An 18,743-nucleotide genomic window follows, 5' to 3' on the forward strand; every position below is an offset into this window, starting at 1 on the left:
CATGATCGCTTCACAACAGATCCCTTGATGTTGTATTATAAACATTAAAAAAACGAGACTTGGGTATTAGCTACAAGTAAAGTTTGTCTACTCGCTCCAAGGGCTCGGAAGGCTCAACTGGTAGTTGCAATCGCCCTGTAATATGGGGCTCATGTACCCTATTCAATCATTCAACAGCGATCTGATTCGCTACTGTAGGTACCTAAATACTTAGCTACTTAAAAATAACCTTGAACCTGGTGCAAGACTACCTAAGTACAGGTACCAAACTTCATTAAACCGCAACGACCAAACGGCTTACGTGTGGGTTGCGGATTTGTAGAACGGCGCAACGTCCACGGTCTCTCTAACACCTTTCAAGACCATAAGACCACATGCGGTCCATACTACTTGGCAAAAACACGAAGCCTCGCGAATGATTTCACAATGGCGCCGACAGAGCCGACTCAGCAGTTAAATACTGGTTAGTTGCTAACTATTCCTAGCAATTTCTAAATATTCTATCGCCGGTTAATTATAATAACTAACAAGCATGATTTAGGTGCTAAGAAAAAGAATAATAAGAAAAAGAAGAACCACGCAAAGTCGAAACCGGTCGAGGACGAAGGCAAACCCCCAGATGCAAACCAAGATGGAGAACAACCTGAAGATGACGGCAATGGGTCCGACGATCCAGACACGGCCGTACCAGAGGTAAATCCGACCAATATCAAATCCAGACCCTCCAATATGGAACTAATAAAATTGGAAGAAGACGGTGAAGGAATCCACGAATGGTCATGCTACATCACCAACTACCAATGGACACTCCGCCCAAGAATCCAGTACGACAGAAACCACCGAATCCACAGATACAAGTGCCCGACTCGAAGCTATAACACAAGAACGGGAGGCTTTAAGGGCAGAGGTGGAACAACTACGGAAGCAATTAGAAAGTATACAAGAAACACATACGCAAGAAACGAGCCAGCTCAAGTCGGATTTGGAAGAATCTGAATCGGCGAAAGAGCAAATCGAGGAGCAATATCAAACACTCGTAGAGAGGGTAGAGAAGATAAAAGAAAACGTCGGTAATCGGTTAGCGAGAGGGAAGGAAGAATTAGAAGAGGCAAACATACGTATCGAAGATTTGGAAAGCCAAAATGAGGAACTTCAAAAGGGTGCACAAAACTCAGAGGATGAGATTGAGAAGTTAAAAACCGAACTACAAGATGCCACGAGAGAACTATCTAGCCTGCGAAGCCGAAATAATCTCTCGCAACATAATTCGTTAAAAGAAAAAGAGGATATGACGAAACAGATCCAGCATTTGAGAGAAGAGGCAGAAGCGGCAAAAGATGCAATGGGCGATTGGGAAGTCCTAGCGATGGAGGAACGATCAATTAGAGAGAGCTTGGCCGAGAAAGCATCTGCCCTCGAGGAGCAAATTGCATCGCTCAGAGATAACTACGAGCGAGCTGCCTCCGAACGGGACAGCCAATCGCAAGCTGTCGACAGCCTTCAAAGAGCATTGCAAGAGATCCAGGAGGCCCGCAAGAAGGAGTTACGAGAGATGGTCGAGACATCCGAGGAGCAACTTCAAGCACTCAAAAAGTTAGTTCTAGAGGCTGATACAAGAGCTACGGAAGCAGAAAAAGTCAAAGACTCGCTTCAAAAGGAGCTAGAGCGAACTGCGCCATTTGAGAAGGAGGTGAAGGAAAAGAACCTCCTTATCGGAAAGCTGAGGCATGAAGCCATTGTCCTCAACGACCACTTAACGAAAGCCCTCCGGTACCTCAAGAAAACCAAACCCGAGGACAGCATCGATAGGTTTGTTCACCCTTTATACCGAATTATACGTAGCACAAACTAACCTAGCACAGGCAAATTGTTACAAACCACTTCCTTCAATTCCTCGCTCTTGACCGTTCGGACCCCAAGAAATTCCAAATCCTCCAGATCATCGCCGGGCTTCTCAATTGGACCGACGAGCAGAGGGAGCAAGCCGGATTAGCCCGACCAGGAACCTCCACTAACAGCCTCCGGCTCCCGAGCTCTCCGTTCCACAGGACGCCTAGCACGCCGTCCCTAAGCGCGGATTTCTTCTCGGAGCCGACGCCAACATCCACCACGAAAGAATCCCTCGCGGATCTATGGGCCGGGTTTTTAGAACGCAGCGTAGAAGAGGCCTCACAGGCGGGCGGGTCGAGGAAGGGGAGCATGTCGAGCACGGCCGGCACAGCGAGGCCGGATACGAGGAGTGGTAATTAATATCGGGTAGTAGAAGAAGAACAAGAAGATGAGAGAGAAAAGATCCTCAGCTCTGTAGATCCAAATCTACCTGTGTACACAAGTGCTTCATTCGTTTCCTGCTGTTGTTTTTGCTGTTGTGGTTGTTTTTTTCGAGCACGGCTACATGTGATAAAAGACAAGCAAGGCATACAATCATCATCATCTCGCGGCGTTTATCGGTGTCGGATAGGTACCGGGTGGGGATTCAGGGAGGGGGGACGGCTTGAGATAGTTGATAGGATCACTACTTAGGCTATGGATGTGTTTGCATTTTGGGAACTCATTAGACGGTGGTTCTTCGTTTACTTGATTCTTTTTGTTGTGTGGGTTGTGTCTTGTTCGGCTTGTCTCGAAAGCGCCGTTGACTCGTAAATCGAGGACCTATGAATCTGGTCTTAAACTCGAGTCGACACTTTCCAGGACTGAGTTCGAACATGCATACACACCAAGAAGGCATCACAAGAATCCTGAAATCAAAAGTAAATTCTATTCCATCTACGACCCCCTATCTACTTACATAGGCACAGCCTCTATCTACCCACCCCCCATCACCCCACCACACTCTCCTGAACAACCTGCTCCATCTTCGGCAGCACATTCAACGCATAAGCATCGGCATCGCGCATGATATCCTGGATATTAATCCGATTCTCCAACGCATCGTTAACCCCCTCAACAACCTCCCGCTCCTCCATAACCTCGCGCATGAGACGTCCCTCATGATGCCAGTACGCCTGCGTTCGCGCGCGCAGGTCCTCGTCGCGGAGCGCCGTGTTCTTCACGATACCCACGGCGTTGAGCCGGCTCTTCGCGCTCGCCAGCCGGCGGGTCACGGCCTCCACGCGCTCCGCGGCCCCGGGCGGGGCGGCGAAGGCGCGGTTCGTGGAGGAGAGGTAGAGGAGTGTGGCGAGGATACCGTCGGAGAGCGAGAGTAGGATCAGCCGCGCCGACCGCGCTGTCCAGAAGAAGAACTCGAGGTCGCTGAGACGGGTCGCGCGCGAGTTCGCTTGGTAGTTATACGAGCTGGCGAGGTAGGCGTCGAGCGCGCTTCCTAGCCCGGCTGCGATGGCGGCGGTCGTGCGCCATTTGGGGCCGTGGGAGCCGGCGATTAGGTCGGAGGTTGCGAGGGAGACGATGACGAGGTTGACGAGGTGGGGGGTTAGGATGGCGGGCAGCGCGTAGTAGAGGTAGGAGCGCGGGTCGTCGGAGGTGCAGAAGGGGCAGCTGGCTAGGACGTCGGGGCCGTGTTGGAGATACAGGAGCCGCGATTCGAGGTTTACGAATTTGGCCCTTAGCGCGGTGTCGACGGTTGTGAGGATGCCGTTTGGACGTAGCGAGGCGAGGCGGTTGAAGAGCACATCTGTGGGTATTTGGAGGCGTGATTGTGTTCGTAGAAATATATTCTCGGGAGCGAATATAGGGAGAGCGCGGACGAGGAGGACGAGGGCGGTGGTACTGAGGATGATGAGGGCGCGGAGAGCGGCTGGTGGGATGGGTTGGATGGGGATGCCCGTGGCGGCGGGGGCGGCGCGTGCTGAGCGGTAGTAGCTTATGGCTTTGGGTAGGAGCATAGGCCCGAAGAATATAAGGAGGGACTTTATCCTAGGGTGAGTTAGCTTATACGTTCAAAGGTTGAGGTTGAGAATGAGGACGGTAGAGGAGAGTGGGATACTCACGTCCCCCAGGGAATCGCCATTGTGTCGTTATATTGGTGGTTGTGTATTTAACATGCCGATCAGTATACTACATGTATTTGCTGCCGTATATGTTGTTTTTAGTATTATGGTATGTTGGAGGCCAGGTTGGCCAGTTCGAGAATCAGTATTCTAATCGAAGTCAGCTTTGTATGTAAGTTTGTCTTATTTGCGATCGCCGCTGCTGTAAGTACTTGTACATCTGCACATGACGCAAGTTGTTCACAAAGATTATATCAACAGGGGTATGTGATTGGTGGGCGCCCTGATGACCCACTTGTATCTATTTATTTTCTCTTTAAAAACTTCACACTAAGGATTTGCTTTCCTACTTTCCACACAATTCTTGACATTCAGATCCCTTCATGTTAGAGAACATTTACACATCACCTCAAAGTTGAGTTCGTGGTGAATCAAGTGGAATATGAATTACGTCCCGTTAACCGGTCTCGCTTGAGATATGCTTAGAGCCCATGATCAAAGCTGTCCTATAACCGAAACGGAATGGGGAATGGAAAGGAATCAACGTCGAGGTAAGACTATGATATGTATGTTACTGGCACTTTCGAAGCTTTGGCGACCTCCCTTCTCGATGGTCGCTAGAGTCAATATGATGCCTAGAGCGACCCCAAGTACTCTGCCAAGAGTCATCTCAATCGTGTTACAGAGTTCCTAGCTTCTGCGATGAAAAACTCTGCGTCAAATTAGATGAGAGACATGCCTCCTATCTACTTACGATAGGTAAACTCGGTAGTCCATATTTATCTATGAATTTCGTGTTCATGAATCCTTTTTATTCTTTGCCTCTTGTGATTTGGGTATCGGTCCCTTCTCCATGCCAACCCCGACTGGTGGCTTCTGAGCCATCTTTGCACCCAGCAGTAGTCCTAGAATAGCAGCGATGGTATCACTTGTCAACAAGACCACTCCAGTACAGGCCGTTTGCCATGATGCGATGCTAACGCTGCCGACCGGAGCTCGTGGGAAGGATAATATCCATTCGACGTAGTACGGGAACCAGCCTTGCGGAAGCCAGAACATCGGCTGCTTTGCATACCAGAAAGGAAGGACGAACTTCAGGCCAGTCGTAGCCAACCAACGTATAATGTTAACGTATCGATCGAAAGTCGCCTTCGAGGCATCATGAGAAGTTTCTTGTAGCGCATATCTGTTAACATTTATTCCCACTTCCATTTTTTATGCGTTTATGGGAAAACGTACTCATCTTTTCTAGCTGCTCCACGAGTTTGTCATGTTGTCGTCGGAGCTTCGCCCATTTCGCAAACTGATCCTGGCTGCTCGTAGCGGTTAGGTCACGGCGGAGAGAGACACATTCTTTTCGCAGCTTCTTCTGCTCCGCGGCTTGCGTCGAAGTTTGTGTCGGGAAGGCTAGATATAGATTCCATAACTACAACGTGGTCAGTTCACTACTAGTACGTTAATGCGCTGCGTTCCGAAAAGATCTCACTATGTTATTTATCGTTGCGGCGCCCACGGTATTTACCAAATGAGCACCTAGCTCGACGAGGAAGATTAGGAGGAGGAGGGATATGGACAACATTTTCGTTTTCGTCCCCGAATACAGCTTCACTAGAGTTGCGGAAAATACGTCACGGATTTATAAGATGAGTTTGGCCGCGAAAACTAGAAGCTCTACTAGGTAAACCTTGAAATCGTGGCCTTATCCGATATGCACCATCGAGCCTTGATGCCCTGATGAGGCTTAGGCTTATGTGTTGTCAGGCATAATATGCATTTACAAAAGCTATTCATTTACTCGGCATAACCCCGCCATAGGAGCGATACACATACATGAGTTATTAGTAAAACGAGGTTCAAAAAGTTGTCCTTTGTCCTCTATCCACTATCTTCCACAACGTCAAGGAATCCCCAGAGTTGTTGACCACTGACCAGGTATTGAATAAGATGGCCATTATCTTAATACCGTCTTATCAAAGCAAATCCATGACCAACACGTGCAATGTCCCGCTCACTAGACAAAGATCTTCTAGCTCACTTGAAGGCCGACGATCCAAATAGAGTATACAAGGATATCTCCATGATACTTGCAGACTTGCCAGACGACGAACTACTGGAGATTGAATTTCTTGGAAAAAGTCATCCTCTAGAGTCAGGAGTCAACTACCTGAGAGATGGTGCGGCCATAGCAATTCCTAAGCTAAGGCTTGCTCAGGCATTCTTCGTTGCCCGTCAAATACTGCAAAATTATCAAGATGGCAGCCCTAGGGAGGATAGCGAGGTTCTCGCCGCGGCAGCTGTAGTGCTTCTCATGGACTCTGAACACTTGACAGCTGCGAACATAAGGAAGAGACTGCTCATGTCAGCAATAAAAACGAATAGGCCAGATAAATTGTTAAGACGAGAAAAGCAATTTATCGATAGTCTTGTCACGTCAAGATTGCATCGGCATACCAAATCTCCTACTCTCTGGTCGCATCGTCGTTGGCTACTTCACTTATTCGCGACTCATAATGTCCCCATAGACTTAAAACACGATATCAAGAACGTTGTCGTAGTAGCAGGAATTCGGCATCCCCGCAACTATACTGCCTGGAATCATGCCCGGTTCTTGTTAGATCGTTGTCCAGGACTCGCTGATACTCTCATTGTTGATGTCAAGGAGTTCTGTTTGAAGAACCATGCCGATATATCTGGCTGGAGCTTCCTCATCTATGTTATAGGCAGACTTGAAGACGGAGAAACCCGTCACGAGGTCTGCTCCTCGATTCTCGCAGAAGTCCTCAGCATCGCAGATTCATTACGATGGACAAACATTTCCGTCTGGGTATTTTTGCGCAGCGTAGCGGCATCAGAGCTTATTAATGATCAGCAATTTGCGTCATTTTTGACCGTGAATAAGAAACTTGTTTCCATAACGCCAAAAGACAGCGATCAGTGGGGAATTCTGGATAGCGCACGACAGTGGTGCGAAAATCGTCGTCTTCTTACGGTCTCCAATGTGGCGGGGTGAGAGGAACTTGCCCTAGCTAGAACTTCCAACAGCGAAATATTAACGCCTGATTGGCGTTGTTGGTATACCGTATGGTTGGCCTCTTACAATTAGGTGATGAATAGCCTAAGAATAGACGATCAAGAGGCTGAAACAGAATACGCACGCTTTATATGTCATCTGCTTCCTTTTTACCCCTATTTTGGCGCCACCTTCTCCTATTAGACTTGTTGGATCGCAGTCCGGTGCTGGTTGAGGCTCAGCGGTTGGCAGTTGTACATAACTATCCGGGTACCGGCTGAGAAAGGCATTATACGGCTCGGCAATAGGCGCGCAAGTGACACTGACAGGCTCATATGCCGTGTTAAACTAACGCAGGGGTTCGGCTTTACCGTCTAGCGGACACTGTCGGACAGTGCAATATGTTCCTCCTATTATTATCCCATTGCATACCACGTACTTACCTTACATTTTGGGTATTGATCCAGCCAACTTTAGAATTCTGATACACCTTGGCGATTATCAAAATCCTTCTCCCAACCTTACGAAGATCCCACGAGTGGCGGAGAACCACTTAAGCAGCTAAGCTCACGGACATTTCGCAGGCGGTTGGAGATGACGAGCTGACGGGATGACGTTCTGTGGTGCCGGTAGTGCCAAGCTTTTCGTTCGTCGAGTTTATTCTCGCCTTTTACAGCATACAGCGTACATTCATACACATGGTGCGGGATACGGATGAATTTGGTTGCCTCGTGTCGACCTAGACTGGTTTCATCTTGATGTTAAACATCTCGGATCTAATTTCTATTTCAACGTAAGCACTACACTATCGACTGACCTACCTTATCGAAGAATTCGTGCTCTAGCCCAGCTTGAGGACCATGAATATCTAGACTATCTCTGGTAAATAGCAATTGTTGGCCAATGTGAGATGTGCATACCGGGTTGGCAAGGACTTGATCCACTGATACGATTCCTTGAGCCAAGGATCTCCAGAGAATGCATTCTTGGCTGCTCATCCATTCCCGATCAAGGCCCTCCTCTGGGGCCACTGCCTGGCCATTGAGCCCAGGTCCCTGCAAGCAATCTAAAGACAATTCAGATACTGTATGGAGAATCCCCTACAAATCGCCGAAGCTGTAGGCTCTTTTACCAGTCACTTTTTCTGGGTCGGAAAGGGCTTCAATGGCGTCGGTTGAAGTTCCAACACCTCAACCACACAAAAATGTAAGCAATAAATACTGTGTAGGTATTTAGGTAATAGGTAAGCTAAATTCGGAGTGGCAGAGCGAAGTGCACATTAAAAATATCTCAGTAGGCTACTGAATTTTGTACTATTAAGCTGTAGACAATGGCTTTGAACGTATTCCGCCGCAAACACAGGGGTCTGTCATAACCTAGCCAATCACCTATCTATTACGACGAGGACCCAATTTCCCAAGCTGATCACTATAATAAGAGAATACTCTGCAGGTACCTCAATAAAAGCCTACAGAAAATTGGATTCCAAAGTCTCATCTAAGTAGATTAAAAGCCGGGAATCCACAAATGGCGCTATCCTTACTTACCCCTACATGGCTAACAGGGGTTGTCCTTGAGAGTTCCTCCTCTAGCGTAAATACGTTTATCATTTTTCTCGTACCCAGGTAGTCACGGAGAGAAACAGCGAATGTTTACAGCTTTTGGTCGTTTCTGGTCATCAAATTGATCAGATAGCCGGACAAGTAACGTACCTACCAACCAGGGCTTACATTACATCTCGCAGTTTAGACTATCCTCATAAGGAAAAAGCCAAGCATTAGGAGATCCACGATGATGCTGGTCCTCGCTGCTGACAGGGGCTGAGGAGCAGTCGATCATCTTTGCTTTCACTTTCTCCTCCATTTTTTACCGGCCTCCACACACCTGGACTTCCAGCATCTACCTAGCATCTAGCATCTTTAACCACCAACCTAGCAACCTTACATACTTCTCCACTGCCATCCACCATCCTCCATCCCGTTCCGATCTCATATCTTTCCTAATCGTTGACCCTGTGTATATTGTCATCTTTCTCCTCAGCGCCACATCACTCCGTCTTTTTTTACTTTTTTACTCTCTTGTCATTAATTAATAGACGGGGCGGCGACCTGTGTTTGGAATTTTCTGCTGTCTTATTTCTAAAACGTGTTTCTCCCAGTGGCGCCTGTCTTGGAATTCCAGATCGACGTATCGAATACTCACTTTCCGCGAAACCCTACGTTCCTTGTATTATTCCAGATCGTCGCTGACAACCTCCTATTTTTCGACTTCTCGCCTCCGGTCGATTCGCCATATTTTATTAACTATCCGGGTTTCCAATGACGCTCTTTAATCTTTAATATAATAATATCTATACCAGAGAGTCTGGTACTCTTGGCCTGTAAATCGCCAGGAGCAAACTATCTCGACAAACCCAATTGTCCTTGTGACGCCTCGCTTACTTCTTTGGCAAGCTTCTTTGTTCAGACCAGCTTTGCAGCACTGTATCCAGATGTGTGTGCGGACTTAGTTTGCTATCAATTGACTATATAACGACCAACCTGGCGAGTGACCTGAGACGCCAGGCATTTCCAACCGGGGGAGTAGGTTGTGTTGGGATCACGCTACGGAACTTCTCAATATGCATCGAGGCTCAATATTGATTCAGCTCTTGTTATGGGTTACCGGAATTCACGCCTTTTTTCAGCTCCACCGAAATGAGCGCTCAACCGGCAATGCCGGCTTAGAAGAACGAGGCCTTGGAAGCGAAACGAAACTTGATAAACCAAACCCTCAGTTCGGATTTGTTACCTTCAAATTGGTCCCTAAGCAAGCTAGCGTATGTTGAAGTTCTGAAAACACGTAACTAGAATTTCGCTAACATGTAGTCCAAAACATAGGCTAAAGAGGTTCTCACGGAAAAGGTTTCGAGAGTCATTCACAGTCTAGCTTCTAAATATGGATCCAAAGTGCCGACACGGTCTACTTCCTACGAAGATGCGGCCCTTCTCAACCGAGACAACGACTACAACGTAGTGAGTGCTGCCAAACCTACAGTTAGCAATGCCGTGGGTATCGACCAAGACGGAACCGATTACTCGTACTTCATCGAAGCGAACTTTGGTTCTGAGGGAAAATCGATGTATATGCTTGTGGATACCGGAGCTAGTACGACCTGGGTCATGGGCTCGGGTTGCACATCTAGCGCCTGCACGAAGCACAACACATTCGGTCCCAACGATTCAAAGACGTACAATGATACTGGAAGCAACTACTCTGTCGAATACGGCTCGGGTGAAGTAAGCGGCCATGTCGTCTCGGACACCATATCCATTGCTGGATTGAAGGTGACGATACCGTTCGGAGTTGCCAATGTCACCTCCGACCAGTTTTCTCAATTCCCCTTTGAAGGCATTTTAGGTTTATCTATGGTTCCCAACACGTGGCTTGCCTACGTCAGGGACGCCAAGTTGATTCAATCTAACGTCTTCGGGATTGCGTTAGCTAGGAACAGTGATGGTGCCAATGATGGAGAAATAGCTTTTGGCGGACCCAATACGGCCAAGTTTAAGGGCGATATCTCATATACCACCATCCAATCCGGGAACAGTTGGGCTATTCCGATGGACGACGTGCTGTATGATGGCAAATCGGCTAACGTGAAAGGTCGACAAGCGTACATTGATACTGGTACAACATTTGTTTTCGGGCCCCCTTCCGATGTTAAGTCGCTATATGCTCTAGTACCCGGCTCTAAGACTACCGACAAAGGTACAACATACACCGTCCCATGCAACAGTAATGCGTCCGTCTCCTTCAGCTTTTCGGGACAGACATGGACGGCCTCGGCTAAAGATTTTACGTCTGCTCCGAATGGTGACGGGATCTGCTTTGGCAATGTGTATGGCATGGAGTTTGTGCCAGGGGCTTGGTTGCTCGGGGATATGTTTCTGAAGAATGTTTACAGCGTGTTTGATGTGGATCAGAAACGAATCGGTAAGTGATGCAATTACGATGAATACTAGTGTCTACTAGAGCTAATCATAGATATAGGGTTCGCCGCTAGAGCAGTTACCAGCACCAGCACCAGTACACCTACCGTAACAACAATTGTTTCGGGTGGCTCGACGACAATCAGCACGAGGACGCCAATGGCTACGTCGACCGATTCCGGAGTCGGCCTTGTTCCTCACGAGACAACGACAGGCACAGACAGTTCAACCGGAACAGCAGCAAGCAGCTCACCTAGCACGGAATCGTCGGGCGAGAGATTACATGGAACGGGTGTATATGCCTTGATCTCCATTATCTCGATGATCGCGATGGTTATTTGATTGGATATAGGGTTTCCTTGACAAATCTCGGATTTATATATTATACATACACTACGGACTGCTTCGTCAGAGCAGATAGCATTGTTTAATACAGTGCAAGCCCCACGGGGCCGCCTCTCGTTTAGACAGGGAGGCATTGCTGGGTTCTTGAATAGACAGCACGGAAGACATGCGTGGGAGATGTACGAGGAGGAAAGAAAACTCGTAATAGCGCAGAAATGTACACGAATGATACCCACCGCGGAGGAACAAATAGTTCGGCAGAAGCCTAATATCAGCATATACATACGCTGTTAGGCATTGTATGTAGTAAAAATGTAATGAACAATGTAAAATTCAATTCTAATAGCTGCCATCATCGTTATTGTTGCCCTCATCTACCGTTAGAATTCCAGTGGTATTAATATTACGAAGTGTGACGAAGTATAATAACCCCTATTCCTGGAGAGAGGTAAGGTGAACAGTACTAGAGTTAGCGCTTTCCCTAGTGTAGAAACTACGGGTAGTTTAAACCAATATCGGACCGACCCCCAGAAATAAAGAATTTCGGGAAGGTAAGACTTGAGGCCAAGAAGCAGGGGACCAGATCCAATTATGAGCCAATCATCGTTGAGTTATGCTGTAAGTATAATTCCTTGCATTAGAAAAGAGTACGTACATGTAATGTAATCACATGCTGATAAGGAAAGAAAGAATCGGATTCCATACCGTTATCGTAATTGTTTCCTTAAACAGTTGACACGGTCTACACAGTGAACACTGCCCGGAATCAGAAACTGACCTATCTCGAGGCACGGCTTAAAGCTGACTTACGTACGTCAACAGTATTCGTTAACAACATCAAGGGCCGTTGTCGAGGACGGAAGTTGACTTATCCATCCCTTGTAAGGATGCCTCCGTAATAACACAATGGCCAAGGCCACGACTTATAGCTCCTCTAGCAGAGAGCAACCGCGGAACGATACTACAACTACAGCTTCATCAACCGAAGAGCAACATGGCTTGCTCGCTAACACTGCGTCTGATGAAGACGACGACGACGACGAGGATGGAATCATAGTGCACCCTGGCGATGCCGAGGACGGTGATCCTCACGATGATTCCATCCGCACACCGCGGACCCCTAGAACCCCTAACCGAGTCCGCTTCGACCTACGACCAACCAACATCCCACCGCCCGCGAACGGCCACAATCACGAGCACTCATCCGAGCCCTCCGACTACTTCGACTTCACCGAACCCGACAGTCCCGACGAGGACCACGACTCCACGCCCCGCCACCCGCTACTAACCGACATCGAGGCGCCGTCCGTAGCGCTCGCCAACAGCCTCGACAACGACGACGTGCACGAGTGGGCAGAGCGGGAGCGCAGCAGGCCTAAATCGGGAATGCGCTCCGCGTTCATGAACATGGCGAACAGCATCATCGGAGCCGGGATTATCGGGCAACCCTACGCCTTCAAAGACGCCGGTCTTCTCGCCGGCATCGTGCTCCTCGTCGCGCTCACCGTCATCGTCGATTGGACCATCCGCCTCATCGTCATAAACAGCAAGCTCAGCGGCGCCAGCAGTTTTCAGGGCACTGTCGAGCACTGCTTCGGCAAGACCGGGCTCATCGCTATCAGCGTCGCGCAGTGGGCTTTTGCCTTTGGCGGCATGGTTGCGTTTGGGATTATTGTTGGGGACTCTATACCCCAGGTCCTGCGCACGGTTTGGCCCGGCCTGAGCGATATGAGTGTGCTTTGGATCCTGGCGGATCGGAGAGCGGTTATTGTGATTTTTATCCTGGGGATCAGTTATCCGTTGGCGTTGTATAGGGATATCGCGAAAGTGAGTTTTATTTATTTATTTCAGAATTGGCGGTGATGACCATAGGCTAAAGTGAAGATACACAGCTCGCGAAGGCAAGCACGCTTGCTTTGATAAGCATGGTGATTATATTGGTTACGGTCGTCGTCCAGAGCGTCCTTACGCCGGCCGAACGTCGCGGGTCCTTTTCGACGCCGCTGCTTACAATTAACGGGGGCATATTTCAGGCTGTCGGCGTTATTTCTTTTGGTAGGTCTACTCCGTATCCTCTTAACAACAGAACACCGCTGACGCATGCCCAGCATTCGTTTGCCAACATAATTCTCTCTTAATTTACGGCTCCTTAAAAACACCGACTATAGACCGCTTTTCGAAAGTGACACACTACTCTACGGGGATCTCGATGCTGGCATGTTTGGTCATGGCGCTTGCGGGTTTCCTTACCTTCGGCGATAAGACGCTCGGGAACGTGCTGAATAACTTCCCGGCCGACAACACGATGGTTACATTTGCCCGCCTCTGTTTCGGACTAAACATGCTTACGACCTTGCCGCTGGAGGCGTTCGTCTGTCGGGAAGTCATGCTCAACTATTGGTTCCCGAACGAGCCGTTCAATATGAACCTCCACCTCATTTTTAGCTCCGCACTGGTCGTCTCAGCCATGATACTGAGCCTGGTGACGTGCGATCTAGGGATCGTGTTTGAGCTCGTGGGGGCGACAAGCGCCTGTGCGCTCGCTTACATACTACCGCCGCTGTGCTATATCAAGCTGAGCTCGAGATCGTGGAAGACATACGTCGCGATGGGGGTTGTGGCGTTTGGGTGTGCCGTCATGGCTATCAGCATGTTCCAGGCTATCGGCAAAGTGATTAAAGGTTCGTCTAAGAAACTCCAGAGTTCGACGTGCCTACCCGTCTTACCCTTCCTTTCCCCGATGATGAGCTGTCGCGCTGACTTATATTCTGTTTCGTATGTGCAGGCGGGGGCGAACCATCCCAGTGTGTATAGACTTATAGACCTTAGGTACTGCGCGCGCGTTATTGCGTATTTGTATATTACTCCGCATTGTATTTTGTTTTATTCATGTAATGCGATGCGATGTGATGCGATGTTTCTAGGAATACAAAGGAGGCAAACTGCATGGCCGCGGATGCGTTTGTTCATGTCCCCATAATCGAAAAGGGGTAACGACGGACATCGATGTGAACACGTTGAGGCGTTTAGACGTTGGAAGCTTCTCATCGGGAGACGCCACCTTCGGTCGATGGCAGCTTGGTCGCAGCTCGGTCCAGCTGCAGGCAACGGATTCCGAGTTCGTTGTGATTTGAGGAGGCAACCAGACAGTCGGGATCCGCCTGTCTGCAGGTTATATCCACCCACGCCTTTTTATCACGGCAACAGCAGCAAGCAAGGGTTGTATCGATGATGTACGCCGTATGCGTTGAGGTTGTATCGCTTATCGCGGGATGATGTTGTTTGGCCTCGCGCGCGCGGCACTTTGCAGTCCTGACCTTTCTAGGCCGCTTACAGATTTTCCAGGGCCTACAGATGGGACGCGCACATGCACGATTGATTAGATAGTGAGACCGCGTCTGGATGGGTCGATGCAAAGCACCACTTTTAGTATCCATACCCAGTATAGTCACCTAGTACCTATGTAGGTAGTATAGCCATTCAACCCACGCCAGCTCTTTTTCTGCTTACACGGCCCTTGAGAATCCTTCTCTTTTTTTCTTCGAGTTCTAGGACCTTGCCCGGTATGTAGACGGGTTTAGAGGTAACGGAGATGGAGACGTGTTACCGGTATAACTTATTTGCATAACCATTGTACGCCACAAGCGCCATCGACGGCACACCAACATACGCCAACAAGCACTCACAGACATCATCACCACCTCCTTCTCCACATCCAGAGCTTGTTTCTAAGGGTCCTATTAGCTCGTAGTCCTAGACTCAAGCCATAGTCCTACCTCACATCCACACGTACACACGTCCACATACATATATCCCCACCATTCCCCTCAATTGTATACATGACACGATATGTAGGTTTATTTACCGAGCATGCGCGTAGGGGACCGAAGGGACCACTATAGGGCAGGATCGATCTCTTTTCTTGGACCCTTTGCTGCGTCTCGCAATTGAACTCGTCTCTCCTATCAGTACCTACCTAGACATATACCTAGGTAGGCATGTAGGTATGTGATGTCGCGCTACCCCAACTTCAGTAATCCGTCGTCCCGTTGGAGAAACGCAGATGACCCGTCGATGCCGGTCCCCATTAGGCAGGTTTCCACGCCCGACGGGGACTTATGACTTGGCCTTAGCGGCTGGGTCTGAGACAGGTTTGGTGATGGTGTATGAGATATGAGATATGAGGTATGGGTTATACGATGCGTGCGCGCGTGCGCGAGTGTGCCTAGATAGAGACTAGATATGTGTAAGACTTAAGTGAGTGTGAGTGTGAATGTGAGTGTTGTACGCATGGGACGTAGGGCGTAGGGTGGTCTATCACTATGCGCGTAAGCTGTTAGGCGGACGATAACAGGTACGGAGGTGTGGAAGAATGGTTAGGTACATTAACACTAGACAGGTAAGGGATAAGGGTGATGGAGAATTAGGGGGGGTTAGAATGGGGGGGTGAAGCCAAAAAAAGACGGGATGGTACAGAAAATACTAGGCAAAGAAACCGAGAGCCCGTTTTTTAATAAAAACAGGAATCATGATGAGGATCGAAAAGATTATTACTCGAGAAGATTACTCGATTGATACATATCTATGTAACATCCATTAGACATACGATACTTACCTAGTAGTACATCATCATACATAGACGTATCCATAGACCTATCGACGTATCAACTTATCGATATATCGTGACCCATGATTAATTCTGATCCTGATCCTGATCCCCCCCTCGATTGCACCGAACCCCGCTTGCCACTTTTATATCAAGCGTCGAACGACGTAAAGACCATTAACAATTTACAACAAGACCCAACCTTAGAACTGCTTAAATACCTTGCCTATTCCCACATCCCATCCATCATCAACATCATACCACAAAACATACACAAGATCTTTCTTGCCCTACACATCCAAACCATCGATCAACTTTTTATACGATCTACTATCTGTAAGTGATATATTCTCCTTTCGTGTTATGTGACAACTCTCATCCGCTCCTCCCATCTCTTCCCGATGTCTCTGAACGACCGACCTTCACTCTAAAACATCCCAACTTGAACCCCAACTTGTGGAACTTATCCGCCTTACATATATCACCCTTCTCATTTGTTCATCTGCTCATCTGCCTATCTCCGAGTCTATATATACCCAGTACCTACCTAGCTCCTCTCTACCTACCTACCTATACCTTCTCCCAGAAGAGGGGGAGACAACAAAGAGGGGCAGGCTAGCAGGCCTGAATTTTTATTCTATCCTGATATCCTGATATTATTCCAACTTGTTCTATTGACTTAGTGCTTATAAGCTTAACTACCTAGTATCTCACAAGGCTCAGCTGACTGACTTATAGCGGATAGAAACGGTTAACTAAGGCCACGCCAAATCCCCCCCGGTAATCCAAAATGCATAACTCAGCTTGCCCCAAGTGCGGAGCCAACTTCGAGGGTGACTCCAAGAAGTGCGGTGCCTGCGGTGCTGTAGGTTGATTCTCTATTAACTCTTTATAATATCACTTGAATACTCATATATCCAAGGATATAGACTCATTTTCCCACCCCCAAATACACCTAACTCACCTTCCTTCCCTCAGAACTACCACTCTATAATTAGTACCCGTACTAACACACTCCAGACCTGCCCCGTTTAAGCCCCCATCTCTCACCATGGCCAGACGAACGCAAGCAAAGGGAGCCAGGACTTAATACACCACCACCACCACCACCACCACCACCAACCTGTTCATCTGTCTGCCAACCACCTACTAGACCATTCGTTTCTTCCCCTTAACGGCGTACTTCATCCGGGTCGACATGGAACAACGGCGGGGACCGGGGCGTGGGGAAGGGAGAGACAAGGAGTAAAGGGGAGAGCGGGGAGCGGTTTATCGAGGATTGTGTTTTGTGTTTCCTAACTAACCATTCGATTTCCACGTTCGATTTCCATGTTCGGCGGGCGAGAGAGAGAGAGGGAGAGGGAAAGCACACATCGGCGAAATTCATAAATTGCCTTGCCCCTACGGCACCAACTACTAGATAAACCAACCTAGGTATCCTAACCAGTTAAACCCAAACCCCTTTCCCCTGAGTTGAATTGATGTGAAAAAAACTGTTCTTCCATATACAGACGAACTCCTACAAACGGTGATAATTTACGAGAATAAATCTCTTCCACACTATTCTCGCGGATATGTGATATACACTGCACACGCACACAGGGCGGCGTTAAATAGTACCTCACTAGTGCGCAAGCCTCCGGCATGGCGTCGACTCGTATCAGCCCAGCGTAACCGGTGAGATACGCAGGTAGTAGAGGTGGCGTAACTTTACCCGTGTTTCTGGAACCTGCCTAGGTACCTAATAAATATCATATCATATCATGGATTGTCTAGGCACCACCCCGGGCCGAACTCACATGACTGTCCCCAATGCGACTACGGCCAACGTCAGACTACGATGGAGCCTCGCCTTGCCTGGTCTGAGTCACTTTGGCGAAACCCTTCTCAGGGAAGGTTTCCTATGACTGGCGGTATCGTATAGCTATAGGTTACAGGGAAAGCTTCTCACAATACTGGTGATGTACGGGCACGCAGCAGCAAAAACTGATTAGACGCACAAGGTAGAGACCGGCAGGACATCAGGATATTAGTAAGGAGTATGATTGGGAAAAAAGACAGGTAGAAAGAGTAGCCCCTGCACAACAAATGTCCACTCCCTGGTTTGGCCTGACGCGGGAATTATCAAGAGCAGTAAAAAGGAGAAGATTTATGATATAGCCGTATTCTCTGGGGTTGTCTCGCCAATCTTGACACACATACCACAACGCACACCACAACATCCCACACTCTCTCAACGGCAGCAAGTTTGCCTATCCCCTCCTCCTCTCAATCCGTATCGTTTGGGAATTCAAGTACAATGATACCCGCTACCCCGTCACCAATATACTCCCTTTGCAAATATGGGAGCCACGTGAAAGCTGTCCTGAGTTGCACGCCGGCCGAAGTAGCAATCGCGAGCAGACGAATCAAACTCCAGCCGTGACTATGACGCGTAGGCGGTCCAACCCCTCCAGTCCGTCCAAAACCCTTTGTCATCTGCGTATCTCGTCCGTGTAATGAACCTAGAAGGACGACGATGGATTACGACGGTATGTCGAAGGTATCATAAAAGCCGTGTATATTGTTTAAAGGACTAAGCACTTAGAGTGCTTCTTCTGTCCTTTACGGGACAGCAGGGCAGCGCGAGTGGCATGTTCGAAAACCTCTCGGACACCCTCGTTCGTCTTGGCCGAACACTCAAGGTACTTGTAGGCGCCAATCTTCTTACGGATGTCCTCACCCTATAAAAATCTTAGCAACTACGTAAACATGTAACCGGGGGGGGGGGGGGGGGGGGGGGGGGGGGGGGGGGGGGGGGGGGCGGGGGTGGGGGGGGGGGGGGGGGGGGGGGGGGGGGGGGGGGGGGGGGGGGGGGGGCGGCC

The 18,743-nt window shown here is 48.8% G+C and overlaps 7 protein-coding genes across 7 annotated transcripts in view; 4 read left to right on the plus strand and 3 right to left on the minus strand.

Moving 5' to 3' along the window:
• The first annotated feature begins 383 nt into the window (after positions 1–383).
• Positions 384–2,476, plus strand: GGS22DRAFT_45386 (uncharacterized protein). Its single transcript, XM_047967121.1, has 4 exons — positions 384–463; positions 542–693; positions 752–1,809; positions 1,863–2,476. Exons 1-4 carry the CDS (start codon positions 427–429, stop codon positions 2,248–2,250), a joined length of 1,635 nt encoding a protein of 544 aa, XP_047816341.1. The 5' UTR covers positions 384–426; the 3' UTR covers positions 2,251–2,476.
• A 16-nt stretch (positions 2,477–2,492) lies between these two features.
• Positions 2,493–4,130, minus strand: GGS22DRAFT_169621 (uncharacterized protein). The gene is made up of 2 exons (XM_047962346.1): positions 3,948–4,130; positions 2,493–3,873 (listed from the first exon to the last, which is right to left on the minus strand). The coding sequence occupies exons 1-2, from the start codon at positions 3,965–3,967 to the stop codon at positions 2,820–2,822; spliced, it is 1,074 nt and encodes a 357-aa protein (XP_047816342.1). The 5' UTR covers positions 3,968–4,130; the 3' UTR covers positions 2,493–2,819.
• Positions 4,131–4,693: 563 nt separating this feature from the next.
• Positions 4,694–5,655, minus strand: GGS22DRAFT_45398 (CHD5-like protein-domain-containing protein). Its single transcript, XM_047967122.1, has 3 exons — positions 5,434–5,655; positions 5,187–5,373; positions 4,694–5,119 (listed from the first exon to the last, which is right to left on the minus strand). The coding sequence occupies exons 1-3, from the start codon at positions 5,524–5,526 to the stop codon at positions 4,746–4,748; spliced, it is 654 nt and encodes a 217-aa protein (XP_047816343.1). The 5' UTR covers positions 5,527–5,655; the 3' UTR covers positions 4,694–4,745.
• Positions 5,656–5,810: 155 nt separating this feature from the next.
• GGS22DRAFT_45404 (uncharacterized protein) lies at positions 5,811–7,357 on the plus strand. The gene has a single exon (XM_047967123.1). It carries the CDS (start codon positions 5,947–5,949, stop codon positions 6,955–6,957), a length of 1,011 nt encoding a protein of 336 aa, XP_047816344.1. The 5' UTR covers positions 5,811–5,946; the 3' UTR covers positions 6,958–7,357.
• Positions 7,358–9,014: 1,657 nt separating this feature from the next.
• GGS22DRAFT_169625 (acid protease) lies at positions 9,015–11,625 on the plus strand. Its single transcript, XM_047962347.1, has 3 exons — positions 9,015–9,775; positions 9,837–10,932; positions 10,990–11,625. The coding sequence occupies exons 1-3, from the start codon at positions 9,578–9,580 to the stop codon at positions 11,268–11,270; spliced, it is 1,575 nt and encodes a 524-aa protein (XP_047816345.1). The 5' UTR covers positions 9,015–9,577; the 3' UTR covers positions 11,271–11,625.
• Positions 11,626–12,179: 554 nt separating this feature from the next.
• GGS22DRAFT_195777 (transmembrane amino acid transporter protein-domain-containing protein) lies at positions 12,180–14,202 on the plus strand (the record flags this gene model as incomplete). Its single annotated transcript, XM_047965717.1, has 4 exons — positions 12,180–13,100; positions 13,166–13,328; positions 13,382–13,954; positions 14,059–14,202. The coding sequence occupies 4 exons, from the start codon at positions 12,180–12,182 to the stop codon at positions 14,085–14,087; spliced, it is 1,686 nt and encodes a 561-aa protein (XP_047816346.1). The 3' UTR covers positions 14,088–14,202.
• A 4,071-nt stretch (positions 14,203–18,273) lies between these two features.
• The window catches only part of GGS22DRAFT_45641 (Rho type small GTPase), a 1,938-nt gene continuing 1,468 nt past the window's right edge, over positions 18,274–18,743 (minus strand). Inside the window, exon 5 of the mRNA XM_047967125.1 lies at positions 18,274–18,602. Within this exon, the coding sequence (XP_047816347.1) occupies positions 18,447–18,602 (156 nt within the window). The 3' untranslated portion in view covers positions 18,274–18,446. The remainder of the gene's footprint in view (positions 18,603–18,743) is intronic.

This window comes from Annulohypoxylon maeteangense (assembly GCF_022496945.1).
Source record: "Annulohypoxylon maeteangense strain CBS 123835 unplaced genomic scaffold GGS22scaffold_15, whole genome shotgun sequence".
Lineage (NCBI taxonomy): Eukaryota > Fungi > Ascomycota > Sordariomycetes > Xylariales > Hypoxylaceae > Annulohypoxylon > Annulohypoxylon maeteangense.

Bases quoted from the DNA above. Each gene is read 5' to 3' on its own strand.
- GGS22DRAFT_45386 (XM_047967121.1), top strand. From the start codon at position 427: ATGGCGCCGACAGAGCCGACTCAGCAGTTAAATACTG. The intron at 464-541 runs GTTAGTTGCTAA...AGCATGATTTAG, and splicing joins GACTCAGCAGTTAAATACTG to GTGCTAAGAAAAAGAATAAT. The intron at 694-751 runs GTAAATCCGACC...TAAAATTGGAAG, and splicing joins CAGACACGGCCGTACCAGAG to AAGACGGTGAAGGAATCCAC.
- GGS22DRAFT_169621 (XM_047962346.1), bottom strand. From the start codon at position 3,967: ATGGCGATTCCCTGGGGGAC. The intron at 3,874-3,947 runs GTGAGTATCCCA...AACTCACCCTAG, and splicing joins ATGGCGATTCCCTGGGGGAC to GATAAAGTCCCTCCTTATAT.
- GGS22DRAFT_45398 (XM_047967122.1), bottom strand. From the start codon at position 5,526: ATGTTGTCCATATCCCTCCTCCTCCTAATCTTCCTCGTCGAGCTAGGT. The intron at 5,374-5,433 runs GTGAGATCTTTT...ACCACGTTGTAG, and splicing joins CCGCAACGATAAATAACATA to TTATGGAATCTATATCTAGC. The intron at 5,120-5,186 runs GTACGTTTTCCC...ATGCGCTACAAG, and splicing joins GGAGCAGCTAGAAAAGATGA to AAACTTCTCATGATGCCTCG.
- GGS22DRAFT_45404 (XM_047967123.1), top strand. From the start codon at position 5,947: ATGTCCCGCTCACTAGACAAAGATCTTCTAGCTCACTTGAAGGCCGAC.
- GGS22DRAFT_169625 (XM_047962347.1), top strand. From the start codon at position 9,578: ATGCATCGAGGCTCAATATTGATTCAGCTCTTGTTATGGGTTACCGGA. The intron at 9,776-9,836 runs GTATGTTGAAGT...TCCAAAACATAG, and splicing joins TGGTCCCTAAGCAAGCTAGC to GCTAAAGAGGTTCTCACGGA. The intron at 10,933-10,989 runs GTAAGTGATGCA...TCATAGATATAG, and splicing joins TGTGGATCAGAAACGAATCG to GGTTCGCCGCTAGAGCAGTT.